Consider the following 26,851-nt stretch of genomic DNA (forward strand, 5'->3'; position numbering starts at 1 on the left):
CTAGGGTTGTGGCGTTGTGGGTGGTGAAGGTAGTTCACCACTTTCGTTTACTGGCAAGGCACGCAGGGGAAAGATAGGACGTGATCGCAGCGCCACCTGGTGTCATTTTGCTTGAAGATTATCTTCACCCTCTCATTTTGCAGGGTGTTGGCTGCTGCCCAACAAAAGTTTAGGGGATGTATTCTCCTCCCTCATAGACCAACCCTCTCAAACATAGGCAGGACAAATCGGGGGAATTTATTGTAAAAGATATGAAAAAGTTGGAATATTTGAACAACGGATCTATGCCTAAGCTTAAGCACACTACTTAATTTAATATATTTGAGAAGAATCATTAATATCGAGTGAGAAAAAGGTTTTATAAGGTATGTGAGCATACATTGAAAATATAACGCTGGTATTGATTTTAAATGATGAGCACACGCCTGTGCACGATATTTGAAACAAAATCTTTTTTTAAGAGGTCTGCATTTGGCTTCTAGCGTATGGTAGTCATATCTCCGTGCATTGCGAGGAGGTGCTATTGTTTACATATGCGTACAAATGCGTATGTTGCGAATAAAATTTATATCGCACATGATATAATTGCTAATACAATTTTTCTGAGTATCTTTATCGGCCAGTCTCTAAATATGGGATTTTTAAGACTCAATGAGATGGTTAAAGGAAATTTTTATTGTATTTATGAAAGGTTTAAACTCGGGATGGGTATTTAATAAAAAAAATTAAAAGTGTGTTCCTCAGAAGTCTTTTTATTTTTTTGTATTTGCAAGAGGAACTCGGTTTCAAAAATGATAATTTTTGTCTATGACAGGTATTAATTAAATGGTGTGATTTATTATAGACAGCGGATTATTTTTCCGATGAAGAGTAGAAACGGAATATACGAATTTAATTTCATGGCAAATACAAAATTTCGAGGGGGGGGGGGGTAGAAAAAAAATTAAAAAATATAAGATTGTACATTTTGTTACTTATAGTGAAAAATGAAATGTACATTTCAATGATTTTATAAAAACAGATGAAGGTCTTGTGTGCGAGTAAAATTTCATTGGCTATTGCACTCCCTGTCTCCCTGGTTCAGCAAACCAAAAACCAATGTCATCAATTTATCTAGTTATTCTCCATTCGTGATAAACATTGCATTGCCAAAGTACAGGGGTACAAAAAAAAGGGAGATTCATGTATCGGCATATAAATTGTAAGTCAAGATGAACACATTTTCATCCAAATGCAAAGGATCGAACAGTGTAAAATGTCGATAAAAGAGCATAAATTAATTTTAAAAATTAAAAGAAGCGTCAATTGTTTCTACATTATGTTATGAATTATGTGTTTTTGCGCGCGGGTATGGTAGATCGCTCCGGCTTATCTCGAATATTTAAAAATCGGTGTTGCATAATTAAAATAAATGAATATAAATTCATTGAAATAAAAAACCTAAATAAAATATTATTGATTTTACTGAGTGCATTCTTATCTCGTCTAATTGATTAGAGAAATTTAATGGAATTTTTCTAATTGTTAAACGCCAATCATATATTAAATAAAAATTATGATTTAAACTGGATTAACTCATTTTGTTTAAGATAAATAATTTTGTTCAAGGGAAACATAATTGTTTGCTCTTTTAAAGAGCAATATATTATTTAATTTGAAGAATGCATTCAAAATAAATAGTGGGAAAATAAACGTATTTTTAACTAAAAATAAATGAAATGAGTCTAAGAAGATTGGCGCTGTTTTATAAGATACACATCATTATTTGTTATGTGAACGTAAAACATATTATTGCATAGTAATAATGATCATTGTTGTAAATGTAAAATAATTATATGTAAAAAAAAAAAAACATTAAACAAATTTGGAAAGATCAATCACCAATTCAAAAGTAAAAAAGGATGACTTAACAATAACTTTAGCATCTTCCATGAAATTTTATTCATTACACATCATTTCCTACCTCCTTAGATTTTAATAAATTTATGGATGTGGTATATACCGATGGTATTAAATTTAGTAAAAAATTATTTATATATCATCTCATTTAGAGTATATCAGAACAATAAATTATATTATTGTGTTAATGAAATTTTAAAATGTTTTATATATGGACTAAACATTGTCTTTTTTATGTATAATGTTTTATCAAGGTATTATTATGTTCTGCTTTAATTTTTATGGCATCTTTGTAAAATATTTTTTGCTTTGATTTATTTTCAGACTAGATGCTTCGCGCTCTTTGAGTATCATATTTTTCCAGACGATTGTTGATCATTTAAGTGAATTTTAAGTTAAAAACTATAATATTAAAAAAAAAAAAAAAAAAAAAATGTGCTCTGGATGTGCTAAAAAGTTTTTACTTTTTTATTATTAAGATGATTCAAATCAAAAACAAAATTTTTTAGCATTATATGCCTCAACTTTAGGCTTGGTGATTTTTTCAATATTTTTAAAGTGGAAAAGTTCAAAGCAATATCTTGTTTAGTATTTTAAATTTTTTTAGAGGTGAATCATCGTCATTAAAAAGGATTTTGTATTAAACGCTTTTGCGTGTACAACTGGGGTGTGCAATGCAAACATCCTTCTCATCACGATATCATGCGGCCCCCGGCCGACTTTCTACCCATCACTCGCAGTCCCAGCATGAGATATCCCTCAGGTTCCCCCGAGAAAAATCCGCCTGGAGTGGGAATCGAGCCCACAATCTCCGGGATGGAGGGCAAGGGCATACTGCACTTAGCCACTAGAGACGACATAATTTTGCAAATGAAAAGAACAAAAAAAATATATATATATATTATGGGTTCATACGTCTCACGGTAACAATGATCTTTGTCATTTGCTGAGGTGTGTGGTTTAAAAAATATTTTTCCATAGGCGTCTTATTATTATTTTTTACATTTGTTCAGTTTTATCAAATATCTTTTATTAAATTATGTAACTTCCAAGAAATAAGGTCGCGTGCTACAGCGTCTTGTATAATTTACACATGTCGGCGCGGGTCTCAATCAAAGAGGAAGAATTCATTATGTACTGATATAAATTATGCTTGTCTTTTCTGTCTAACAATAAAAAAGACAATTCTATTGAGCATATTGATTTTACGTTTTATACAGGCCATTTTTCACTCGTCTTCGATTATGGCGCACTCTCAATTTCGTCGAAAATTTGTCTTGCTCATGAAAAAATCATGAAAATAATTTCAGGACAAATCAGTTTGATCGATTGAAGTGTGTTATGGGGTGCTTGGCAACATTTTATTTTGTCTACATACATATCAATCTTTGGGGTGTGCGACAGAAATTCTACGTGATTTAACTTATTATCAGTAAATTAGTAAATTTTCAAATCAGTATCAACACAACAAAAGCGATTTATGATTTTTATTACATCTGAGATTGCAATTTTTTTGGTATTGAGTTTTGATTCTCAATTTTGCTGCCTTTTGTTTGCTCCCAGAAAAGTGACGCATAGAGCGGGACCAAAAACTCTAGGGCCGTTATAGATTAGAATAAAGAAGGCTTTTTTGCCAGTAAAATCTTCAATCTTAATAAAAATTATGCAATATTTTATCTCTCTACATCCATGTGTGATAGTTTGACAGAATGATGAGCATAGAAATTAAACTTGGTTATATTTTAATGCGACGAGATGAATTATAATTTATTTGGGAACTATTTTGCTTCCATGCATAAATCAAAATCTTCTAAGTCTTGAGACATTAATTGTGCTTATTTTTAATCAAAAGTATATACTTTAATTATTAAAGTTGTTGATGCACGAAAGTAACATAAATTATAATTTAATGTATTGCGTAAAGGTTTTGAATTTCATCAAACGTGGTAAACAATCGGCCATGTCAAGTAATTCTCCAATATAGTGGAAGAGGCACAATGGAAACGTCAAGCGTATTGCTCTGTTAGAGAGTGAATTGTGCACACGTATAAGACAGGCCACACATCTTGTATCTTTATCTGTAGCTTAATTGCTGAAAAGGCTACCGCTAGGAGGTGCAAGATGAACAAACAGATGTGTAGAAAATATATTTTAAAATTTTGTGTTGTACGTTTTTCTATCATAAACGTTTTGATAGTATGCGTATGCTCTATTTATGCCAACCTCTCATTCTTAAATTTGTAGACATAAGTATAAGCACAATTAAATTGGTTGGTGGCTTTTGTGCCACAATTTAAAACATGAAGATATATGGGGGACGCAGAAAATTGCATTATTTCATTCAAAGGGTATTTCATCAAAGGGCAAGTTGTAATTTTAAACAGCACGTTGAATAGTTGAATACGTAGCATAAATTAAAATAGTTTAAACATTCGCGGATTAATTTTTAAGAATTATCTGCGATGAGCTATGAAGGGGCCGAAATTTATGTTTGTTTTTTTCTACTAAAAGACAAAATATGAAAAGAAAAAAATGTGTTTTATGCCAGTTTGTTCTTCGTTAAACATGAGCAATTTTTATTTCCGTGAAGGTGGCTCAGTCAGTATAGTGAATTTTCGTCATGCCAAAAGAGTTTTGGACGTTTCACGAAACATGCTTCTGCATGAGTAAACAAGGGAGGCTTCTAAATGCAAGTCGCCACCTAAACTTGCTCTTTTTATTTTTAGTTTCAAAATGTTTTAATGTTGTATTTTTAATGTGAATTATTTTGAAAAGGTCGATCGTTTATCTTGAAAATGTCTGCAACTTTAAATTTTTAATCAAATTAAATTTTACACACATATGTGATTGATGGATCTCGTTATAATGATGTTAGCTCTTGCCTCGGCTGTTGTAGATAAATATGTACATCATCTTTTGTGTGTCGGTCCAAACTTTTACTCTTTGAACAATAGTATTCATAACATGGTTGATGGTAAAATTTATTTGTAACATATATTTTTTTTATGCATTTTTGTTATGGATTATCAGTTTTCAGTCATAGCGTTTCTAATATTTCTATATTGCCTGCTTACTTAACTGGGCGCATGGTAATGAAGATTAACAGCAATTTGCAAAATATGAGAGTTGGAAGTATATATATTTACTCTTTTCGCCAAGACACTACCACAAGCGCAGGCTCGTACTGTGAGCACTAAAGCAGACTTGATATTTCCCAGCACATTTTCAACATTTCTTTTATGGATTGGAGTAGTAGGCTCCGCTGAAATTTGGTGGTCTCCCCTATAATATATTGCAAGCATAGCGCTGAGCGAAGGCGAGTTGTACAGTATGATTTGCGGTGAGTAATTATATATTTGATTATCAAGTATTGATGTATAATGGATAATCAGCGCATAGTTTTTTTCATATGTTGATGAATTTGTGCATAACATTCTTTAAATTTCAACAGTGTTAATCATGAAATAAGGTTTTTAAGGAGTATTGGGATGTGGCTTGAAAAATATTGAAATACACAATTCATCTACTCAGTATGTGAACAAAGCAAAAACTTTGTATTTTAATTAAGCGAGGGATACATCATTTCTGGCCTTCACAAATCTTGCCACTCAGAAAATATTTAAAATATTTGCAAATTGGAGGTGCTTAAACGTGAAAAAGTGTGGTGAGAGGTAAACAAGGCATAATATGATTTATTATGTGTCAATTCTATACTCCAACTTAAATAGATTTCTTGGAAGAAAACCTCGAAGAGTGGTATATTTTTCATTAATGACAATTCCTACTGGAAGCAAAAAATGATCAGCAAGAGATGTATGCAAAGAAGTATGTCTTCAAAAAGAAAAAAAACTCCAATAAACGCTTATTAAAGAGATGAAAATGTGTGTGGTAAGGAAATTAAGAATTATTTATCCATGATGCAGTAAAAATTTTGAACAAAGAAGGAGTTTTAAAGTGTCATTTCGTATTCTAGCTTTTCCCCTCCTCCGAGAATGCAAAAAATAATTTTTGTACGTTTTGATAAATTTTAGTCATGCTCGTATGTATTATCAAAATAATTATTACTGTTCTTGAAAGAATAATTGTTTGTTGAAAATATTTTGCACAAAATATATTTTTGTAAACAGGATTATAATTACTTTTGCTTTACTGATTAATGTGACGGTGCCTGTGATTTGCTCTCTTTTGAAATTTAAAATTAGATAAATGTCATTTATGGCATGCGTAATGTGCTACGCGTTCAGTTACAGAGCTAACAGCATCTGCTACATTATATTGCTTATCCACAAATCATATAACAAATTTGAAGTAAGTTAAATATGGAAGTAAGAAAAAATACAAAAAGTGAAGAATTTTGTATTCTTGTGTGGCAACAAGTTGTTTTGAACGCTGAGGATTTCAAGAATTAATGTTCTTGTCAGGATGTGCCACAAGCTAAATTATAATCGCTTTTATTTTAAGGCACACAAAAAGTATGAGTCGTGAAATTGTTACTATAGCACGCTCCAATTTATATATACATTTTTTTTTTGCACAAGGTGGTAGATTGAATGTGGTGAAGTCTTTCGGGGCGTGTAGTAGGTCGTTCCGCGATTTACTAACGTGAATAAACGAGAGGTAGTTTTCAGCTATGTCATGATAGTGCGCGCATGAGCTTGGGTGAGTTTGTGTGTGTGTATGTGCGTGCGTGCGTGCGTGCGTGCGTGTGTGTGTGTGTGTGTGTGTGTTTTTTTTAAATTTTGGCTATTACAAGAACTATACTCTTATGAAATAGACATAGTGGTCAGTGCTATTCTTAACGGACACTCCCGTCATTTGGTATGTGTGTGTGAAAATTGAAATATAATTAATAAACAGTTGCGATACTTTCTGATACTTATAAATTATTTAAAGGGATCCTGTGTCTGTGCGGCGAACTTACAAGGAAATGGTTGTTAAAACATAACAATTTTGAATTTATTAGATGTATTGCAAAAACATTGCAAAAAATGTATAAATAGAAAAAGAAGTGTATACAAACTTAATCTTCATTACAGTTTCTCAATAAATATGTATTCAAATTGAGATTTGAGCTCGGGGAAAAAATCAGTTTGATGCCAAAGACATAAAAATTCAACACTCAGACATTGTAATACTTATTGCTGATTGAAATGATCAAAACAAATATTTTTACTATCAACATTTTTAGAACAGTGTGGCGCAACAAACAATATTGTCAGTTGTTTGAGTTTCGGAATTAATTATGTTAAAATTTCATTGATAGTGTAATTATTCAGTAGCTCACCCTGCGAGACGTTAAATATTTTTATATGGTCAGTAGGAACAAATAATATTTAACTTCTACCGGGAAAAGATAAAATATATCAGCAAATGTATAGGTGCAAATATTTGAGCCAATATTTTAAAGTTGAGTATGTCTGTTATTCAATATTTAAATATTGCAGTGCTATCAATAATCGTTTTTGTGTTTATTAAAAGGTGTTTATAAAGTTGTTTCACTGAGTCTAAGCAGTTAAAAAAAAAGTGTGATAACTGTGATAAGCAACAAGAACAAAAACGAAATCGACCTAGGCTCACTATGGCGGATCTGCTCTTTTTTTATTTAAGATGTTTTGCTAAATCTTTGCTACTGCTAGTTTTCGTCCATGCAACAATACAACGTTTTCTAGCCAACAAATATTTTTTCTTAAAAATGTGAATGTTTTGTAAACAATAAAAAAGTACTGATCTGTTATTTTTCTAATATATTTTGTCTGCTAAAATGATAAATGTGGTATTTTTGCAAGAAGGAAACACATTTTTAATTACGATTAAAATTTTGTCTCTATGCAAGTGGGCAATGAATTTTATTGCTACATTAATATTATATTTCTGTTTATGTTTTTATGGTCAAAATGTCTAAACGCTGCGCAATTTTAATGTGTTCAAGTTTTATAATTCAATCATTCATACATTTATTTTTCTTCAAATGCAATTGTAAAAGCGACGAGTGTTGTTAATTTTATTGAAAAGCATTAATCTATCTTGTTTTGTTGGTTGTAAAATATTTTTATTTTTCAAACTATATAAGCAATCTGAATAAAAGTTTTCTTCGCTACACGTGTAAATCACATGTCCAAGCAACAAATATTAAATAATTTATTGTTAAAATTTTATTTTAATTGTTATCTACACATGTCAAAACTGGAGCTTGGAAAATGAACAGAAAAGTTTACACATCTAGCAGTTGCCGTCTACTAAACAAGTCACGTCTAAGACACACAGACGGTGGGGTCAACCGTAAGCTATCGCGAAAAGACCCATTGCACACACTTAAAAATGATGTAAAATTTACTATAATAAGAATAAATTTGCAAACTATTTTGCTAATTTTTATAGATATTTATATTAGTGCTAGAGTGTTTTATTGGTAAAAATTATTTAATATGTAAGTTCTTCATTCGTGCGATTTTTAAATGAGCAGCACTTGCGGCCACGGAAAAGTTTCTTAAATTTCTCGATTTTGTATAAACTGTGTAGGCTTGTTTGTTGCAAATAGAGAGTTTTTTATATTCAAATACGATGCTCAAAGAATTAGTAATTTTCATAAAAACCGGTAATTTTTTTGATTTTCTTTGTCGAGATGTCTTAGCATATTTTTTTTTTCAGATATGTTGATATTGTCAAAATAATCTAATTTCTTTTGTTAAATATTACAATTTTATTATTTTTAATGAGCTTGAAGTGGTCGTCAGGAGTTTTCTCCAGTGAGCAATTCCTCATAGTGTCGTGTAATTATTACGACTCAGAACCACCTCTTGCAACACCGAACCAGCTCTTCGCGGGCCGTCTTTGCGGCCACCAAGAAATCGAGCAAGTTCATCAGACACCGAAGGCCGAAGGGCTCGCGATACCCCTTTAAAGGTCTGCACATGCTCCCCCTCCATTGGCCTACAGCTTGGCCTCTTAAGGACAGTGGCAGTTTCGCCAATCAGCCGCACCGGGCACAGGTCAGCAGATTTAATTATAATAGGGTGCTCGAGGCGCCACTTGGTGTCCGATATATTGTTAGATCGCTGTGCTTCTCCTAGGCCCCCCAAATAGACCTTTAAATGCATGCAGAAACTTGGGCTCCATTGACCTAGTGACCCCCCTTTTGGAAGGAAGGGGGCCAGCAAGGGGTACCCTGGCAGGTCGGAGCGGGGCGCTCGATGCGCCACCTGGTGGCCGATATATCGTTAGATCGCTGTGCCCCCCCTATTATACCTTACTTATTGATCAAATATAAGTTTTAGTTGGTAAAAGTTGTATGCATTAGCTTGAGTATTAATCAAGAAGCCTGAAAAATTTGGAAAAATAATTTTAAAAATTGCATTTATTAAATTTCAATGAACCTAGTTTAAATTGATTTAGATCTACCGTTTTTTATTTGTATTACATTGAAAAAATAAAACCCTCCGGCAGCAAAGTAAGGGAACAAATTCTGAGCTAACAATAAGTCCAATAAGTAATAGGAATTTTCGCCTGCAATCGATATGTATGCAACCTGCGTGACAGCATTGCTAGTAATATTGCATAAGTAAAGCTTATTTTAATTTAAATCTTGCACAATTGTATCCACCAAGTTGCAATTTATCGCTATTGCAACTTTTATTAAATTGAAAGAAATTTATAACTTTTATGTTTTTTATTTTGAACGCGTCTCTTAAAAAAAAAATTATAAAAAAACATTCAAACCCAAAACATAAAATATTATGAGACAATTCCTGTTTCAATTTAGTCGTATATCGAAAAAAAAGTAAATATCCGTTAAAATTTGGATATATTTTCAGAAAATTCTCTTTTACCCTTTTTTATGAAAAAATAAAAGATAACTTTTGGCGATTTTTCACCTCCGCCTGTCAAGCGTGTCAGCTTGATGGGAAGTGCCATTTTTTTTCGCTATCTGCCAGTCGCTCACGCTATTAAACGCCAAATGGAGTGGACAGACAGCAATCTTTTCCTCGTTCAATTTGGCAGATTCTGAAGGAATTCCCGGAGGAGTTGCGAGGCGACGTGTCGATGCACCTGCACAGGGAGGTGCTGCAGCTGCCCATCTTCCAGCAGGCGCCCCAGGGCTGCCTGAAGCTGCTGTCGCTGCACATCAAGTCGACGTTCTGCGCGCCCGGCGAGTACATGGTGCACAAGGGCGACGCCCTCAACTCGCTCTACTACCTGTGCCACGGCTCGATGGAGGTGCAGCACCACGGCATGGTGGTCGCCATTCTCGGTACTCGACCCTTAATCCTAAGACGATCGACCTTTCTTCTCACCCTGATGTATGTTCGCAGGCACCGGTGATCTGGTTGGTTGTGATATTCCGCTCGAGGGCACCACTGTCGGCGTGGCCAAGTCCAGCGGCGCTGTCAAAGCTTTAACCTACTGCGACTTGAAGAACATCAACATGGCCGGCCTTGTTGAAGTGCTCAGGTTGTACCCTGAGTTCCAGCAGGAGTTCTGCAACGACATCCTGCACGATCTGACCTATAACTTGAGAGAGGGATACGAGGCTGAGGTGAGACTTTGTCCAATCTCTTTTAAATGTATAGATATAATTATTATTAAAAAGGTTTATATGAAATTTTTAGAAATTTTTGAAAGTATGTTGAACACAATCAAATTTTTGATTGAATTATTTTGGATTTCTTTTAAACTCCTTGTTGATAAAGTCAAATCAAGTCTTTACAAAAAATGATAGTTAAAGTTTCCAAACAATTAATTGCCAAAAATGGCTCTTATTGTTGAAAGACTTGATTTGACTTTGCCAAATTTAATATGGAAGTTCAAGTTTTTAATTCTTGTTTTGTAAAATTGTCAGAAATTTTTCATTTTAACATTATCAATTTTCCTTTTTAAGGAATCAGGAGGAATCTAACTTTTTGTTTGTTTCCTTGTTAAAAATAAGTTGAAATTTTTAAAGGTATCGCTGATATTGAAACTGAAAAATTGCAATGCTCGCATTGTTTTTTCTTCTTTCTTTCTTTCAGCAAGACGAATGCGAGGATTACGAGCTCAACCGAGCACCATCCTTAACTTTACCCTCCATTAGTGAGGCGGACGAATCGCAAGTTGCCGACGAGGAATCCTCGCCTCTCCAGCTAAGTCAGGAGCTCAAGAGCAACAACAACAATACTCGCAGTCCCAAGGCGCGCAGCCTACTCGCCATGAGGTAGGAATTTATTTTTTTACAACAGTAGAAAAGACAACGAAAGAATCGCAATAAAGTTAAACACAGCTGAAGAAAGGGGAGGGAAATGTATAAATGGGATTTTTTGCCAGTGAAACTCAAACTTGAAGTAAAAATGACACGCAGAGTTTACTATTTACATTTAAAGGATGCATCGAGTTAGTTCAAATTTGACAATTGGTTCATAAATTATAACTTACTTCCACTTATTTGCCCACTTATAAACGCGTATTGAATTAATAAGATAGAACTTATATTTCTAAAAAGGAATTTAATGTAGGTTTAAAGAGAGACTTCGTCAACATTCTTTATTCCTGAATGTAAAAAAGACCAATTAAAAAATTTCTCGAACCAGGGGGTTTATAAATAGGTTCAGTTTTTCTCAACAAACGAATTTGAACCTTAAAGGAAGTTGTTAAATCTCTAATTTGGAGTAAAACAGTCAACATTCTAAACTCCCATGCAGGTTCAAATTGTTTCGGCGCGTAAACGCAATACCGAGTTTAAATCCTTTTAGAGGGTGAGTTTTTCAATATCCATTTCAACGGTCGTCATGAAATTTGATCTTCTTTCATAGTCAGGAATAAAAAAAAATACAGACTTTCCTCTTTAAATAAGTAGCTGAGCACTTGTTCAGATCAGGAAAATCGCAGCACTTGATTATTTGAGTGTTTCGATCACTGGCAGTCTCAAGTCCACTGCTTTAATTTAAATATAATTTCAATGCTTCTGCATATTGTTGTTGTTCTGCATGCCCTTGAAGTAGTCATTGCGGAAGCCCTTGTTGATGAGACCGCCGATGATTGTTCTCATCCACACCGGCGGGAACTCTGTGAACCAGTACTGGAACAAAAATCATTTTCCCATCATATTATTCACCCAAATTGGAATCCCAGCCGTTAATTATATTCACGATCCCCGTGGTGTAATTAAAGACGCCCTTAAGCAAGTGGCCGGCCTAAATTAGTGCGGAGAGAGAGCAATTAATTTACTTGTATTCCGTGGGCCCAGTAGCCGGTGGTGTGGTCCAACTTTCCGAGGGTATTGATTGCGCTTTTGGCGTAGGTGGCGGCGCTCGGCACAAAGATGCCATCCTCCTGCAGCCGGTGGCTGAACGCATTCATTTTGGTGTTGATGAAGAGGGGTGAGAGGTGCTGGACGGTGATGCCACTGTCCTGGTACTCGTTCCGCAGAGCTGCCGAAAAGCTCTTCACGAATACCTGGGGTGGAAACAAATTAAAAAGAAGGATGATTGAAAAGCAGACGGAAAATATAATTATTAAAAAATGAAGAGAGAGAGGAAAAGAGAAATTTCTGACAAAATTATCTCATAAACCCAGAGCCCGAGGGGAAACGTTCGGAACAAATTGCCTTGTTCTTTTTATTAAATGAAAACGTTCCTCTCATTTGGGATGATTACAAATTTAGCCTGTTTCAAGTTCAAGAAATGTCAATTTTACTCATGCCAGGAAATATTAAAAATTTAAATTTGTAATATTTTTCAAATATTTTGGATAATTAAAAATTAAATTTAGCTTACAATTCATGAGAGAGAAAATGACTTTTAAACTAAATTAAAAATAAAATAAACATCTCAAAATGAGATTTTCTTGTAATATTTTCAATTTTTGGATAATTTTGTGCCTCCTAAATTACCTTTGATGCGGCGTAGATTGTCATGAAGGGCAGTGGTTGGCACTCGGAACCCGACGACATGTTCACAATGGCACCTTTTCCCCGCAACTTCATGCCTCTCAGCACGATGCGGGTCATCATCGTGGTCGCGCCAATGTTGATATTGATGATGGACCAAATTTGATCCGGAGGCACTTCGCCCACGTACATAGGGTACGAGTACTGCGAGCCGACGTTATTAACTATAAAAATAAAAAATAAATTATAATCCAATATTCATCAATGGCAAGAAATCTAATAAAGTAGAAAATGGAAAAGGAAAATCCTTTCAATTTGTTGCGTGGAATATAGAAATATATTATTTATAACGAATGCGCATTCACAGAGCAGAAAAAATTTATTTGATATATTCCTGGTTATTTCCAACTTCATGTTGCATCTATCAATATATAGGAAAGAAATTGACTCAAACAGAGTCGAGTGAAGGAAAAACCACCAAGGCCGTTCCGCTGCAGTGCGCCATTGATTATCCACGCCATTGAGACAAACTTGAGGACAATTAAACGAGAAACGCAAGTCACTTTGCACTTGAAGCAAATCACAATTGGCAGTGACTCGGATTTAATTTTTTGCGCTTTATTTTTTTAACAAAATACAACAATTGTTTGAAGCACGTACCTAAAATGCCGACAGGGATGTCTGCGAGTTGCTGGTCGATGCTTTCGTAGATGGACTCGCCTTTGCTGAAGTCGGCGACAATGATTCGCACGAGCACATTGTATTTCGCACCTAAATTGAAAACAAAGTCAAAATTTGATTTTATTGCATTGAACAAATTTATAATTCATCTAAAACAAACAAAAACTCAATTATTTGACTTTTTTTTTTTTTTTTAATAAAAAAAGGAATATTTATATGTAAAAAAATCCAATCTTCAAGGGGATTTCTTGTTTTGCACGATATATTTGCCACTTTTGTTAACATTTTGATGAAATATTATAAAACATGTTTTTTACTATTCATTAATTTGGAAGTTTAAATTATGCATAATCTAATAACATGAATTTTATTTTTATAGTTAACATGTAGATAATTGCAGAGTAAAACTTGTTAAAAATAGAATTTACATAAAAATACTTCTCCGTTCAAGAGTTTCCTGAAAATAGGTCAACGTATATTCTCCTTATGCAAACAATGGCTTTAAAAAAACCCCGTTTTGCCGAGAAATACTTCACTTTATTAAAATATCTGACGCTCCTTTTTCATTAACGCTGGCGTGTCGCTCAAGAGAGTGCAAATATTTGCTTTTCTATCATAATATGCATCATAGGAATTTTCTATAAATCGTGTTTGCTTTAATAGTTGAAACAAAACGAAGTGCATCGTCATTTGCATAAAAGATGTTCAATGTCATCGGGGGAAAAGTGTGCCTGTCATCTTTGCCTATTAATTCAAAGGTTGCCTCAGCGCCTTGGAACTCTCAAAGCTGCCATTGTGCTTTCGAGATGTAAAATAAAAAGACACTTGTAACGATGACACAAAATAAATTTTGATTTCCTCGTTCGAACAATCGCGGCCAATCAGCAGGCGACGCAGTAAAAGTGAGTAAAAAACATCAAGGAGAAAAAAATGGCTTTTTTCTGGCAAAGCACCTACGTCTGTGAAAATTGCAACAAAATTTGCGACTTACCCAACTGGGCAGCGACCGCAGAGAGCTTTTCAATGCTCCTGCTCACTAGGACTAGGTTGATTCCACGCTTGGCCAATTCCTCGGCGTACGCTCTGCCTATCCCATCGGTCGAGCCAGTCACAACTGAAAGAAATATAAAGATATTTTGTGGTTAGCAAAAATAATTAATCTAGTTCAGTCATTCAATTATAACCATAAAAATAACAACACACTGCGGTTTTTTTAAGTTCAGTTTTTGATTAACTTTTGGCAATAATATAAACCTGCGTTTGTAAATTTTATAGAACTTCAAAGGAAAATATAAACAAATCCGCAAATAAATTCGATTATTGCGATAAACAAAATCGCCGTAGGCCCTTTTTCGCTCTGCAAATTGAATATATCGAAAAACATTACGACACAAATCAAAGGAAGCAATATGACTTTGCTTTTATCATTGAAAACAAAAACCTTTCGGCACAACTTTGGCTACTTTTGTTACTTCAATGAACGCTCTGGCCATAGGCAATGAGCAAAAATAGCTTTTCAGGTTGGAGAGGCTAATGTAATTTCTAAAGAGAATTAAGTGCTTGTATGTATGAATTCCACATTTGACAGCTGTCAAAAAGATGCTTTTAGCTCATCAGCACCCGCTCCAAAATCGTGCTTTATGATGTCCGCGCGCTTCAATTTATAATGAGAGGAAATGAAAATGCAATAACCGCGTTAATATCACATCAGGCCAATTCAATATGGCAAAAATATTAAAATGGGAACGTAATTGGTTTTTGAAATTTATTAACAATTTATGAAAAGCTGATAAATTTAAATGTCATGTAGGACGAACAGGGAAGTAACTTTTGTTAAATCGGAACAAGGTGAGACAAATTGTGCTCTATTCGAATGGTAAATAAATTAGAAGCGGGGAAAAAGTTGTAAAAATTTAAAGTGAAGCAAATTTAATTTTCAGTGAAGATCTTAATGGTCTACGACCTTATTTTACGAGCAAGAAAAATTAAAAAAAAAACCAGCAAAGTTAAAAAAAACCTATTAAAAAAAAACAGTTTCAACAGTTTCAAACATTTTTGTTGCACTAGTAGAGTTGTTTGGTTTTAAACTAAAAACAAAACGAGGGAAAGACCCTTTTTCTTCAATTCAAATTTATTTAATTAAAAACTTGAGATAAACAAGACTGAAAATATTGTTTTGATTATTGTCTTGTTGAATAAAAGTTTACTTTATTAACGATTTCTTTGTTGCAAGCTAATTATTTTAGTACAAATTCATTTTTTTAGTAAAATTCCAATGATTTTGGAAATCATGATTTCTGAAATTATTAAATAAGAACAAACAGTTTCAAACTCAATTTTGAAAAAAAAAGTAATATTGAGAAGTAAAACTTTTTACGTCATTCATATAAGGAAATTAAGTTTTGCGGGTAGATCTGAGCATATTGAAGTGGATTTGCTGCAACCGATCGGAGCAGGCGTTGCGGCTTCATTATTAATTAGCCTCAGAGCTTCCACTTTGCCAAAATTGCGCACCTCCACATGCATACGAAAGGTCAAACCTCCACACACATCCGATATTGAATTCTGCCCCAACATGAATCAAACATGTTTCCTGTGCTGGTGCGTAAAATAATTCACAACCAAGGCCCGAAGAGCAAGAAAATTATCTCTATTCATCTCATGGGAAATTAATTACTCTTTGTTTTGATACAACTAATTTTCACCAACCTTGGCGGATCCTTGCATTTTTCTGCTAAATTTGATGCTAAAAAAAGAAAACGCATAAGATAAATTTTCTCATGAATGTGCATAAATCCGAGTCACGCAACATGCGTTCCGTGTCAAAAAGGCTTTTACTACAGAGAGAGTCATTATAAATTACGATTCAGTTTAATAACGCGTGCAGCTGGCGCGTATATTTTACACCGAGAGAGTGTTTCGTACATTCAAGAGAAAAAGAAAACTTGCGCAAACACTTTAACCCTCAAAATTAAATACGAAAGGTTAACTTTGGCACGTGACCTTTCACTTGACTAAATCTCCAAAAGTGATTTTTTTTTCTCTCTCTCATGCTCATCTCTGTCGCGTTCTCTCGGAATAGAAAATCGATTTTGCCGGGGAAATAATGCAGAGTTTACTGTACGTGTGGGACGGCGAGGGATGTGATTGATTTGTGCTTACGATGAAAGGTCACATAGCATTAACAATCCGAGCACGGCGATGCTGTGGCGATGGATGCTAAATGGCTTGCGGATCAAGAGCTATGGCGCGAGCCCAGATTTTGGCCGCTCCGAAGTCTTTGAAGAGCCTCGGATGTAAACGCGGGCGGCTCTTTTGTCGTTCTTGCCAGGGCTTCCACGTGAAATTGGTGTTTATTTTGGGAATTTATTATTGAAATATTATAAAATCATCAGAATAGAAATTGGAAAAGATGGAGCTTGAAAAAAAATATTGTTCACAAAAATCAAATTTTAACTTGGAATAAAATAAAGATTTCTCTTATTTTGAAGGTTTTTTCAAGAAGTTTCTGACTTTGAATTGAATGGCAAATATAACTTTGTAATTTATAATTTTATTTTTATAAAAAATAGAACGCTGTATAAAACAAAAAATAATCACAACTAGTGATGGGAATTCATGACATTTGATATCTTTTCAAATCTCCCCAAACGATTGTTCGGAAATGCGATGTTTGCTTGCTCGTTGAGGAAAAACGATCAGTGTTTATAGACGTCGGGTCGCGCGAGAGTTGACCACAACCACACATCACTGATCTATGTATTCATGCTCTGGTTGCACCGACAATGCAGATCAATCAAATCCGTGTTTGCTTTGCACGCAAAATCTACACACCAACAACGCGCGGCTCTGTTGGAATTTTGCAAATTGGGCCGTCGGGTAAACAACCAAGCTAATCGAATTTTGCCTCAAATGAAATCAGCCCAGATTATAAAATAAATGAGTTCCTAGTAAGAATTGTTTTCAAAATGTAGTCAAGAGACCTTGGAAGTGCGAAAAAGTGAAGTAATGAGAGTAAAATGATGATTTGGCACTTCAAGAGAGGGCATGAATGTGCAAAAATCTACAATGAGTAATTGAGCAAATTAGCACCGGTCCAAAGAATTCACTTGAATTCGTCGCTTATCCCATACAGGTTGCAAGAACCATAATTTTTCCCTAATAAATTATTCTATTAATCTAAACCTTTTTTACATAAAAAAAACTGTAAAAAAAAATCAAATTTATTTGTATTGAAATTATATTCTGACTTCCGTCAGCTTTTATTAATAATTAAAATCCACAATTTAACTCCGTGATTGCCTACAAATTTAAGTATAAGCGCAAAAAAATTAGCCCACTTTGTATGCTACTCAATCTCGAAAGATTAATCACAGCATTATTTAAACATTAAAAAATCATTTTATAGTTCCAAAAGAATTATTATTTCCTTCTTGTGATAATTTTACAGTCATATTAATTTAAATTTATATCAGAGACATTACGCATGTTTGTAGAAGCTTTTAATCCTGATTTATTTTTAAATATATAATCGGATCCGATTGCGCAAATTGTCCAAGGGGAACACAAATGCCACGAGTTCCTTGAACGCATTTTGATTAATCGAGCTGGGGCCAAGAGGTTAAGAACGCCATCAAATATTCATTGTTCATCCTAGAAGCATTGCCAAAGATTTTCACTTTCGCCACGGGCACTGCGCCGAACAACTGGACATTACTTCCTCGCTATGGAATTTAATTTTCTTGCCAACTATAGCGCTTTTTACTCTCAATAGAATCAATAACCATGTAAAATAATGCAAAAAATCTAGATCTCTTTTGTGTTAACAAGAAGGAAAAGCGTCTCGCTTTTATGAAGAAGTATTTCTAGGACAATTTTATTTCAAAATTTAATAAGGTGGAAATTTCTATCATTCAGTTTATTTTACAGTTCTCAATTTTTCCACAGCATTAATGGATAATCCTTAATAGCAAATTTACTATTTATACTGTTAAAATTAATACAAAGTGATAAAATCTGAAAGGAAACCAACACTCGCCACGCTGTTAAACTGAATGGTTAATTGCTCATTGTTAGAATTCAGTTGCAAAATAGGAAAGAAGCAACCTTGGGAGTATTAAACACAGCTAATTTTAAGAACAATCGCCTTCTCAAGAAGTGATGCGGAGACAATTTTCTTATGTAAAGAGACTGAAACTCGTTTGATCGCGATTGCAGAGTTTTGCAAACAAGTTTGTAAAGCGCGCAATCGTCTGACTGAGTATATATTTACACTGGAAATGGAAGAAGAGCGCGGCTTTTTAATGATTTAAAGAGCAGATAATTAATCACGATATAGCGAGTTCTAAGGATTATTATATTTTTTATTTCTAACAAATCTCATCAAATTTATACTGTCAGATTTTTACATCTTTTAACAAGAAAAATATTTCTCGTGCAAATTGTGTTTTAAAATTATTTAAAGTTTGGCATCAAATTGAATAGAATGAAGGCCACGAAGAAAGCAAACAATCCTTTCTATTTTGGAAGAGACGTTAGTGAGTATTTAAAGCTTAATTGATTGGTTTGCACATATGAAGGTAATTAGCAAGAATATTGAACCTTCAAAATGATAGAAAATACAAACTTTTATGAAGATTTCAATAATAGCAATCTTATGATTTTAAATATAAAATATTATTAAAAAAATCATTATTTAAAAACTTGAATTGATTTTTCATCTTAAAATTAAAAATTTCCTTCTTGTGCCTTTGGAGAGATGATTGCTCTCTTATTTTTCAAAATAATAAAAAGATCATCTCGTAAGTCAAAAAATATTCCCGTATTTATTCATTTAAGAATGTTAAAAATATGCAGTTTTTGCCAGGTTTTTGCGAAATGCGCAGCACGCATGAACCGCGGAGATTTCAGATCTCACCGCACGTTAATATTTTGCAAGTTTCCTTGTCTAAAAATATTTCACAATGTATATTTCCGGCCACAAAGGTGCGTAGTTCTATAAATAAAATTATGATACAATGACTGGAGATAATGACACAAAACCACTGATGGCCGTTGATTCGGAACAACACACTTTTTTCCTCAATACAAGAGAAATTTCAGAAATTTCTCGACCTTCGAAATTGTTTGGCGATTTTCGATGGATGCGGTCGTTCATCTAATGACCGCCAATGCCAATTGCATTTTAATTGCAAGTCGAAACCAAAAATTTGGCAATCATAGAAAAAAAAAAGTGATGCATTCAAACGTCGGCTAACTATTTTCACTTTAATTATACTGCAGTTGGATTTTAAAACAAATTTATCTCCGCTGAATTGCTTTTAAATGGAATTTTTATATCTATAATTACACGGCATGTAATTAGTGAGCATCATTAATTTTTAATAATGCAAAACGCTGTAAAAACTATAGAAGAAAGGTGGCGAAAATGAGTTTCCTGTCATTGACACACTTTCGCGAAAACAGTTATAAAAAAAATCTTCCTCTGATTCTAAAAATATCCACTTTCGTCTGCCACACGTAATCTCTCTAGAACATTCGATAATAGGTGAAACTCCACTTTAGAAATAATTAACCATAAAGTTATAAATAAAATGAGATTGGATCATTAAATATGCAGTTGCAGCAGCCGCGCGTTTCACAAAATTGCAATTGAAAGTGAGTGCACGGACGGTGTTATGATCAGTTGAAGGAGATGCAAGAGTGCATTAATCTTTCAGTGTGTGCCTAGTTACGTAAGGCGCAGGCGAGTGCATATGTGCGCGTTTATTTGCCGAGCGCCGAGCTTTCTCCTCTTCAAGAGATTAAATAATGCATTTTGTCTGCAAAGTGGGCCACGGGCAGCGCATAGAGGAAATGAGAGCAAACAAGTTCACACAAAGACTTCAGATTTTAATTATTGAAATATAAATAGATAAAAAAAATTTTTTTTTCAAATTAAAAATTAATTCTAATTAGTTTTTTACTCAATTATTTAATCCTTCATTTTCTACATTAAAATATTTTTAGTAAATTATATTATTTTATATTTCAAAAAATTAAATGTACAATATTTCCGATAAAACTCATAAAACGATTAAATTTTGACCTTCACATGTTGGTTGATTGTCTAAAGAACCGCAATTTAATTCTCTCTCTCTAGTAAAACATTTACGCCACAGTGCTTGCCGAGCCTAGATTTTATTATTTATTCATCCTAGCTGCTTTTCCTTGAAGCTCATCTTGCGGAACACAGGTTTTTTTCTTTGTTGCGAAAGACTTCATCTCGCGTTTATGCGCCGTGTGCACCAGATGAAAGATTATTAGTGGCCATAAAACTTGATGGAAAGCATCTCTCGCTATGCCGGAAGTGTACTTTTGATATTGCACAGACGCGGCCAAAAAATAAATGTCTCCCGCAATATTTTTGCACCAAGCTTGAGATGAGTTTTAGTTTTTTATATTATGTAAAAATCTTGATTATGCAGTAAAACTGTCGTTAAAATACTCAATTAAGATTTATGGCTCTTGTAAGTGGAATTCGCATCAAGATCATCGCGTGGTTATTAAGCGCGCCTTTTTATGAATAAAAAACGCAGCGCGTGAGATAATTTTGTGGCTCCGCGCTCGGATTTGACGAGCAGGCGCCTCGTGGCATGAGTAATAAAAACGGGTTCTCTGCTCAAAAAACAAACCTCGGTCTACCTCAACACGGTTTTTCTGAAGGCATAAATATATGGACCGGCATATTAAACCAAAACGACCTTTTACTATGGAAGCATCTAGAAATTAATCGTAATTGCCTCTAATTTAAACAAATTGTTGCTCTCAAGTTAGCAAGGTCAATGCACTGGTCAAGCATGTGGGTGACGAAGAAGAGAAAGGCAAGGAAAGTAGTTTTTTATGCGGGCCTAAAATAGAGATGGAGAAGATCGAGAGACCAGTTTTTTGGTGGTATATTCTGTTTCAATGCAATAATTTAATTCGAATTTCATTGAAATTTAAAATATTAAATTAGGTTCAATGTATAAATTTATTTCAAATTAACAAAATATAAACACCGACCTTTATTTTTTCAATAATATTAATAAAACCTCCGCGACATCATTTAAAGTTGAATTATCGGCAACCTTGATGTGTGACCTTTTACAATGCATGATTTCGCTGTTAAACGGAGATGACGAAAGGTCACGGCAAAGATGAATCAACTGGTGTTTGAAGCGAAATTTCCGATCGAAGGAAATCGAGTTGGCACAATATGCAAATTTAATTTTATCCTTTTCTATTTCTAAGCACATCCGATTAATTAAAATCGCTGCTTGTATAAAAATTGCACATTTAAGTACGGGTAATTGTAATTTTTAATTACCGTCATTATGAAACAAAAGTTTTTCTGCTGTGCTGCGTCTCGCTTTGGACCAGCTGCTCGCGCTTTCGCAATTGCTGCACCTTTTGTCAAACTGGCCGTAAAGATTTCTTTATACATTTAGCTTGGTGAGTCAAGCAGCGAATCAAAAAGACATTATGGGTATCTTTAGAAAATGTAAAGGACAAGTTTTTTCGTTCAGACGAGTTGACCTGCGTACAGAGTTAACTGTGTCAAGTGCTGAGACGTTCGGATTTTATTTTCAATTTGCTATAAATTTTGGGAAAAGCTATAGGAAAAAATGTTTACCTATTTTTAATAAACGGTACCAGCGAAAAAGATTCTTGCCTTTTGTTCTGACAAAAAACTCATAATGCTGAATTTGTGGCTTTAATTTATTTCAACATTCAAAGCAGCAGATTTTTCTATTAATTTTTTTAATAAACTGCATTGTTGGTATTTAAATTTTTTCTACCGATATATTATCATGAAATTAAATCATTTTATTTGCGCGTTTGATGAAGGAAATGCTCTGACAACGAGATTAATTATTTATGATATTATTTTAATAATATTAAATTTTCAGCTTTAAATGCACAACCTCGCAAAACCAGTGAAATGTTCTACTAATTGGCAAATCAACAAGTTGCCAAACTTTTCTCAGCAAATTTTCACACCTATCTGCAAAGTTTAAATCATCTTAAAACTTTACCGTGACAAAGTTTGCGGTTCGTAAATACTTGTGCTCATTTTTGCTTGCAATAAAATGAAGTATCCAAGCCCATATTGATAAGATGAGTAAAATTTTTATTGTAATTGTTTTTTAAAATTTAAAGAAAACAATCAAAATTTGCTCACCTGATTAAAAATCGAAATTCAATAAAAATTAAACTCACTCAGACCACATCCTTAACAATGCTACACCGAAACAAACTTAAATTTTTTTAATGACATGAAGTTAACAAAATTATTCAACCACTTTTTATAATTGACGCCTGAAACAATATAAATTTTTTACTTCACAAGATTGATTAAATAAAAAGTAAAAATATAAAAGTTTCCTAGAAACACATGAAAAAATCAAGGTCTTCTTTTCCGCCTGTTGTCTTTCCAAAATAGTTTTTGCACTCTTGTAAAATTCACAACGATATATAAATAATTTCTATGCGAGTCGAGGGACGAATCGAATCGCCATTACAGAGATTGAGCGCAAGCGACGGTGACGAAAATGAAAAGTGCAAGTTGGTCTCGTTTGTCCCGATGACCTAGTAAAAGGAAACTCTCGCGTGCAGTGTATTATGCATTGCGACTTGAAAGACACGCCTGACTTGCATCGTGCATCACCGAGATACTTCATAAATTTTTTCCGGCTCGGTAATTGCGCACGTTGGGTAATTCGTCGCGTGTGTTTATTAGATAAGCAGTGCCTGAAAACGGGTGTTAATGGAAGCAATCTTTTGTTTGTTTGAGAGAGATAAAAGGTCACGATTTTTAAACTAAAAACGGCGTTCCGTTCCGGGTCAATCTTTTGTGGTGAAAAAAATAACACTTGTTATCTTTAGAAGTAAAATTATAACCAGCACGCCACTTTCACAGACACTGATTGTCATCTAATTGTTCTGTAAAAATTGGTTATTAAAATCTTGCTTTGTCATTTAACAAGAAATCAGAACACATTTTTTTTGTTAATCGTGCATAAGATTTCTTAATTATCAATACAAAATTCTCCCGATTGCCAAATTGACCTTACAATTTCAAAGAGAGTACTTAGAAAAAATCGTTAATTAACAACACACGCGGCTCTCCTTTCTTTAGCAATAAAGAGTGTTCTGCCATTATAAGGTTTCAAATTTCTTTGCAGAGGCGAAGGACAGACGAAATTAGAGACGGAATTCAGTGAACAACTCCTAGTGTTCCTCTAATTAACAATTAGTCACCGCGTGTAATTATTTTTGAATTAGTGACACTTGGGTGCAAATTTCTCTGGAAATCTGTACATCTAAAAAAGTAAGAAAACATCAATTCTCATTAAGATTCTGTCCTTTTTCGTCTTGAGCTGTCACTTTAAAGATTCTAAGCAGATGATAATGTTCATCCTTTTCACGGGGCAAGATCTTTGCTTAATTTAATTATGTTTTAATTAACGGAAGTAAAAATTCATAAAAAAAAGAAAGCATTAAGATTCTTTTCTGCACAGGTGTGCTCGATATAGGTTGAAAAGGTTTTATTTTTCAATACTACTTAAAAATAAATCTTTATAAAAGTTTTGAGGATGGATTAAAAGCCTTATTTTATATGTTCCTTGAATAATTAACAACAATTAATCCTTATTTAATTGCTTCTCATCTCTATTAAATAGTAAGGATTAAAGATATTTTAACGAATGTATAATTTTTTTAATTAATTTCAACTAATTTTAATTACGTTTTTCTTTTATTTTGACTATAAATATTTATTTATCAAATTCTGAATATTTTTATCACGGAAAAAAATGATTATGACCATATCTTTCAATACTTGCATGCCTTTGACGCAGCATTTTAAATTGCAGTGCGTGCAAGTTTGCATTTTTCCCTCTTTCAAAACCACAGTATTGAGCATATATATTGCTGTAAAAACTAACAAGTCGGCGGTATTGCTTAATAGAAAAATTCCTCGCAAAAAACATTTCTCGTTTATTGACCACAGAAGCCTTTGAAAAAAGAGAACCAGACCGTATATTGAAACGTTATTAAAGCTTCTTCCAACAAAATAAAGCTTTTGAAAACTAGTTTGAAGCACAAATTTGTTAAAATATTGAATGCTTGATAAATAATTAAAATAATGATCCTAGTTCATTAAGATATAAATTGAAATTTAACTCTCAAGCTACATATTTTCATGGAAAATTGAAACCGATCGATTTTAAAACCGCATAGAATGGAACGAAAAAAATAAAAATTAAATAAAGCTAAAAAGTAAACACATCAAAAACATGGATCCAATGGAAATATTTTAAAGAAAAGAATTATTGGAAAACAATTAAAATATTATTTGGAATTTTCAAATAATTAAATTTGTGCAATTTAAAAAAAACTAGGTCCGTTGTCCTTTTTCTATTGAAAAGGTTGTATTAATTTTTAAAAAATTGTAAAAATTATAAATGTGAAATTAAAAAAAAATTGAGAGATTTAAGAAAAATTTGCTCTCCTACCTGCCCAAGTTCCGAACTTGTCCTTAAGATCAATGGATTTGCTGCAAAGCGCCGGTCCAAGGAAAAACACGGTGAGGCCGGTGAGGAGGGTTAAAATCAGCCCCAAAAGAAAGGTGGCGACGACGACGAGGCCGACGGTGGCGAGCGCCAAAAGCGCCGCGCTCAGCAGCATCTTCTCCGACCAGATTCGCCTTCGGAGAGTGAGAGTGAGATAGAGAGAGGGATCCGATCTATTGTGATTCAAAAGTTGAAATGCTTCAACTCTTTGCACACACACGCTCGAGCCGCGCGTCTATTCTTCCACCTCCAAGTACTCGTGGTGGAGGGAATTCAAGTAGAATAACCGCGTTGGAAATAATCAAGTGCAAATAACGCGACACTTCTCAACGTCCGACGTTAATTAATAAAATTATTTAGACGGATGTCGAGCCCGATTTGCGGACGTGCCGGAAAGGAAACGGAAATTTCAGCCGAAAGTTTGGCGTTGCAGCCTGTTAAGTGGAAGTAACAAAAGTTTCCTCTGCCTTTAGAGATCGCAATTCAAAAGTTTTGACAGAGCCAGGTTAATTATAATTGAGGAGAAAGGCCCAATTATTTTAAAATATAGCCGAATATTGATATATGGACTTATCAATACAAAAATAATTTAAATAAATTAAATATATTCAGTTGGAAGTGATAGATAAAAAAAAATTTAAAATATTCACTTTGTTAATTATAAAAATATGTTTGTAGTGAGTGAGAATGAAGCGGATTTGCATGTCTTCAGTTAAAAATTTAATTTTTAGTTTATGTTATATTAATTCCAAATTTAAAAATAAATTATAATCTTTGATTAGCACTTTATAAAACAAGTTTTTTTAACGCAGTTAAGTGGATTTTAGTGTTAAAATACAACATAATAATAAAATAAGATGTTTTTTTTTTAATAGATTAAAATCAATTGAGGAATTTATTAAATTTTAGTCAAAAAATTAATACAAATGAATTTAAAAATAAAAAAATATAGTTTCAATCATTATTAGTTGTTTTTAAAATAAATTAGGAATTTATTGAATTTTAATCTAATAATTTTAGTACAAATTTATTTAATATTAAAAAATGTATCTTAGTGCAAATGAAATAACATTTTTTGTTCTTCTCTAAACGCTTCCATTAAAAGAAGTTTTTCTGGTCTGCTGCCGCGTCAAAAGCACCTCTTATATGTATATAAAAATATAAATGTTCCGCATCTACCTTGGCTGTTGTTATTTATTATATTTGCCTGCTGGCTGGTCTAGAAAACGCGAGCGCGCGCGATGAACAATAATATTCCACTCTCGCACTAGAGCCGTTGAATTGCAAAAATTCACAACACCAGGCTTGGCACTGCGAGCAAAACTGGAGTGTTACAGTTGAAATTATTTGCACGCGCCTGCTACGTTTCCCCTCCGAGCTCATTCTCATGCAAATCGCTGAGCGCGCGCCTTATCAAATCGACCTCTAGCCTTTCGAGCAGTGACTCGGACGACCCGCTTCGTCGCGTCCGTCCGTCCATGCATGGCATAAAATAAAACTACAACAACAACGCCCAGTAAAACAAACATCATTACAGTAATGATGAATATAGAACAGAAAACTCCTCCTTTTTTATCGAATTAAATTTAGATTTACTTTTGTTGGCTAAAATGATTTTAGTGAGATAAAATTTTCATATTTTATGAGTGGAATCATTAGTGTATCGTTTGGCTATTGATTTTTAAAACTTCTGCCGGTGCTAATTAATTTGTCAACTTTAAACGAATTTGTTTATTTTTATTAATTCATGGCCTTGCAAGTAAATTGTTTGTGTAAATGCAAGTGACATTTTCTCTCTTTATAGCCTTGTAAATTTAAT

General features: G+C 33.6%; 2 protein-coding genes across 3 annotated transcripts in view; one reads left to right on the plus strand and one right to left on the minus strand.

Annotated features, from left to right (window-relative positions):
- Positions 1 to 26,851, plus strand: part of LOC132193757 (potassium voltage-gated channel subfamily H member 8) — a 65,681-nt gene that overhangs the window by 34,288 nt on the left and 4,542 nt on the right. For both annotated transcript variants that reach the window (XM_059614622.1, XM_059614623.1), the window contains exons 12-14: positions 9,898 to 10,147; positions 10,209 to 10,432; positions 10,905 to 11,086. In XM_059614622.1, the coding sequence (XP_059470605.1) occupies positions 9,898 to 10,147; positions 10,209 to 10,432; positions 10,905 to 11,086 (656 nt within the window). The remainder of the gene's footprint in view (positions 1 to 9,897; positions 10,148 to 10,208; positions 10,433 to 10,904; positions 11,087 to 26,851) is intronic.
- Positions 11,050 to 26,380, minus strand: LOC132193758 (inactive hydroxysteroid dehydrogenase-like protein 1). Its single transcript, XM_059614625.1, has 7 exons — positions 26,212 to 26,380; positions 24,976 to 25,166; positions 14,430 to 14,552; positions 13,418 to 13,528; positions 12,761 to 12,981; positions 12,097 to 12,324; positions 11,050 to 11,947 (listed from the first exon to the last, which is right to left on the minus strand). Exons 2-7 carry the CDS (start codon positions 25,145 to 25,147, stop codon positions 11,825 to 11,827), a joined length of 978 nt encoding a protein of 325 aa, XP_059470608.1. The 5' UTR covers positions 25,148 to 25,166; positions 26,212 to 26,380; the 3' UTR covers positions 11,050 to 11,824.

Source organism: Neocloeon triangulifer, unplaced genomic scaffold (genome assembly GCF_031216515.1).
Source record: "Neocloeon triangulifer isolate White Clay Creek 2 clone unplaced genomic scaffold, ASM3121651v1 ptg000005l, whole genome shotgun sequence".
NCBI lineage: Eukaryota > Metazoa > Arthropoda > Insecta > Ephemeroptera > Baetidae > Neocloeon > Neocloeon triangulifer.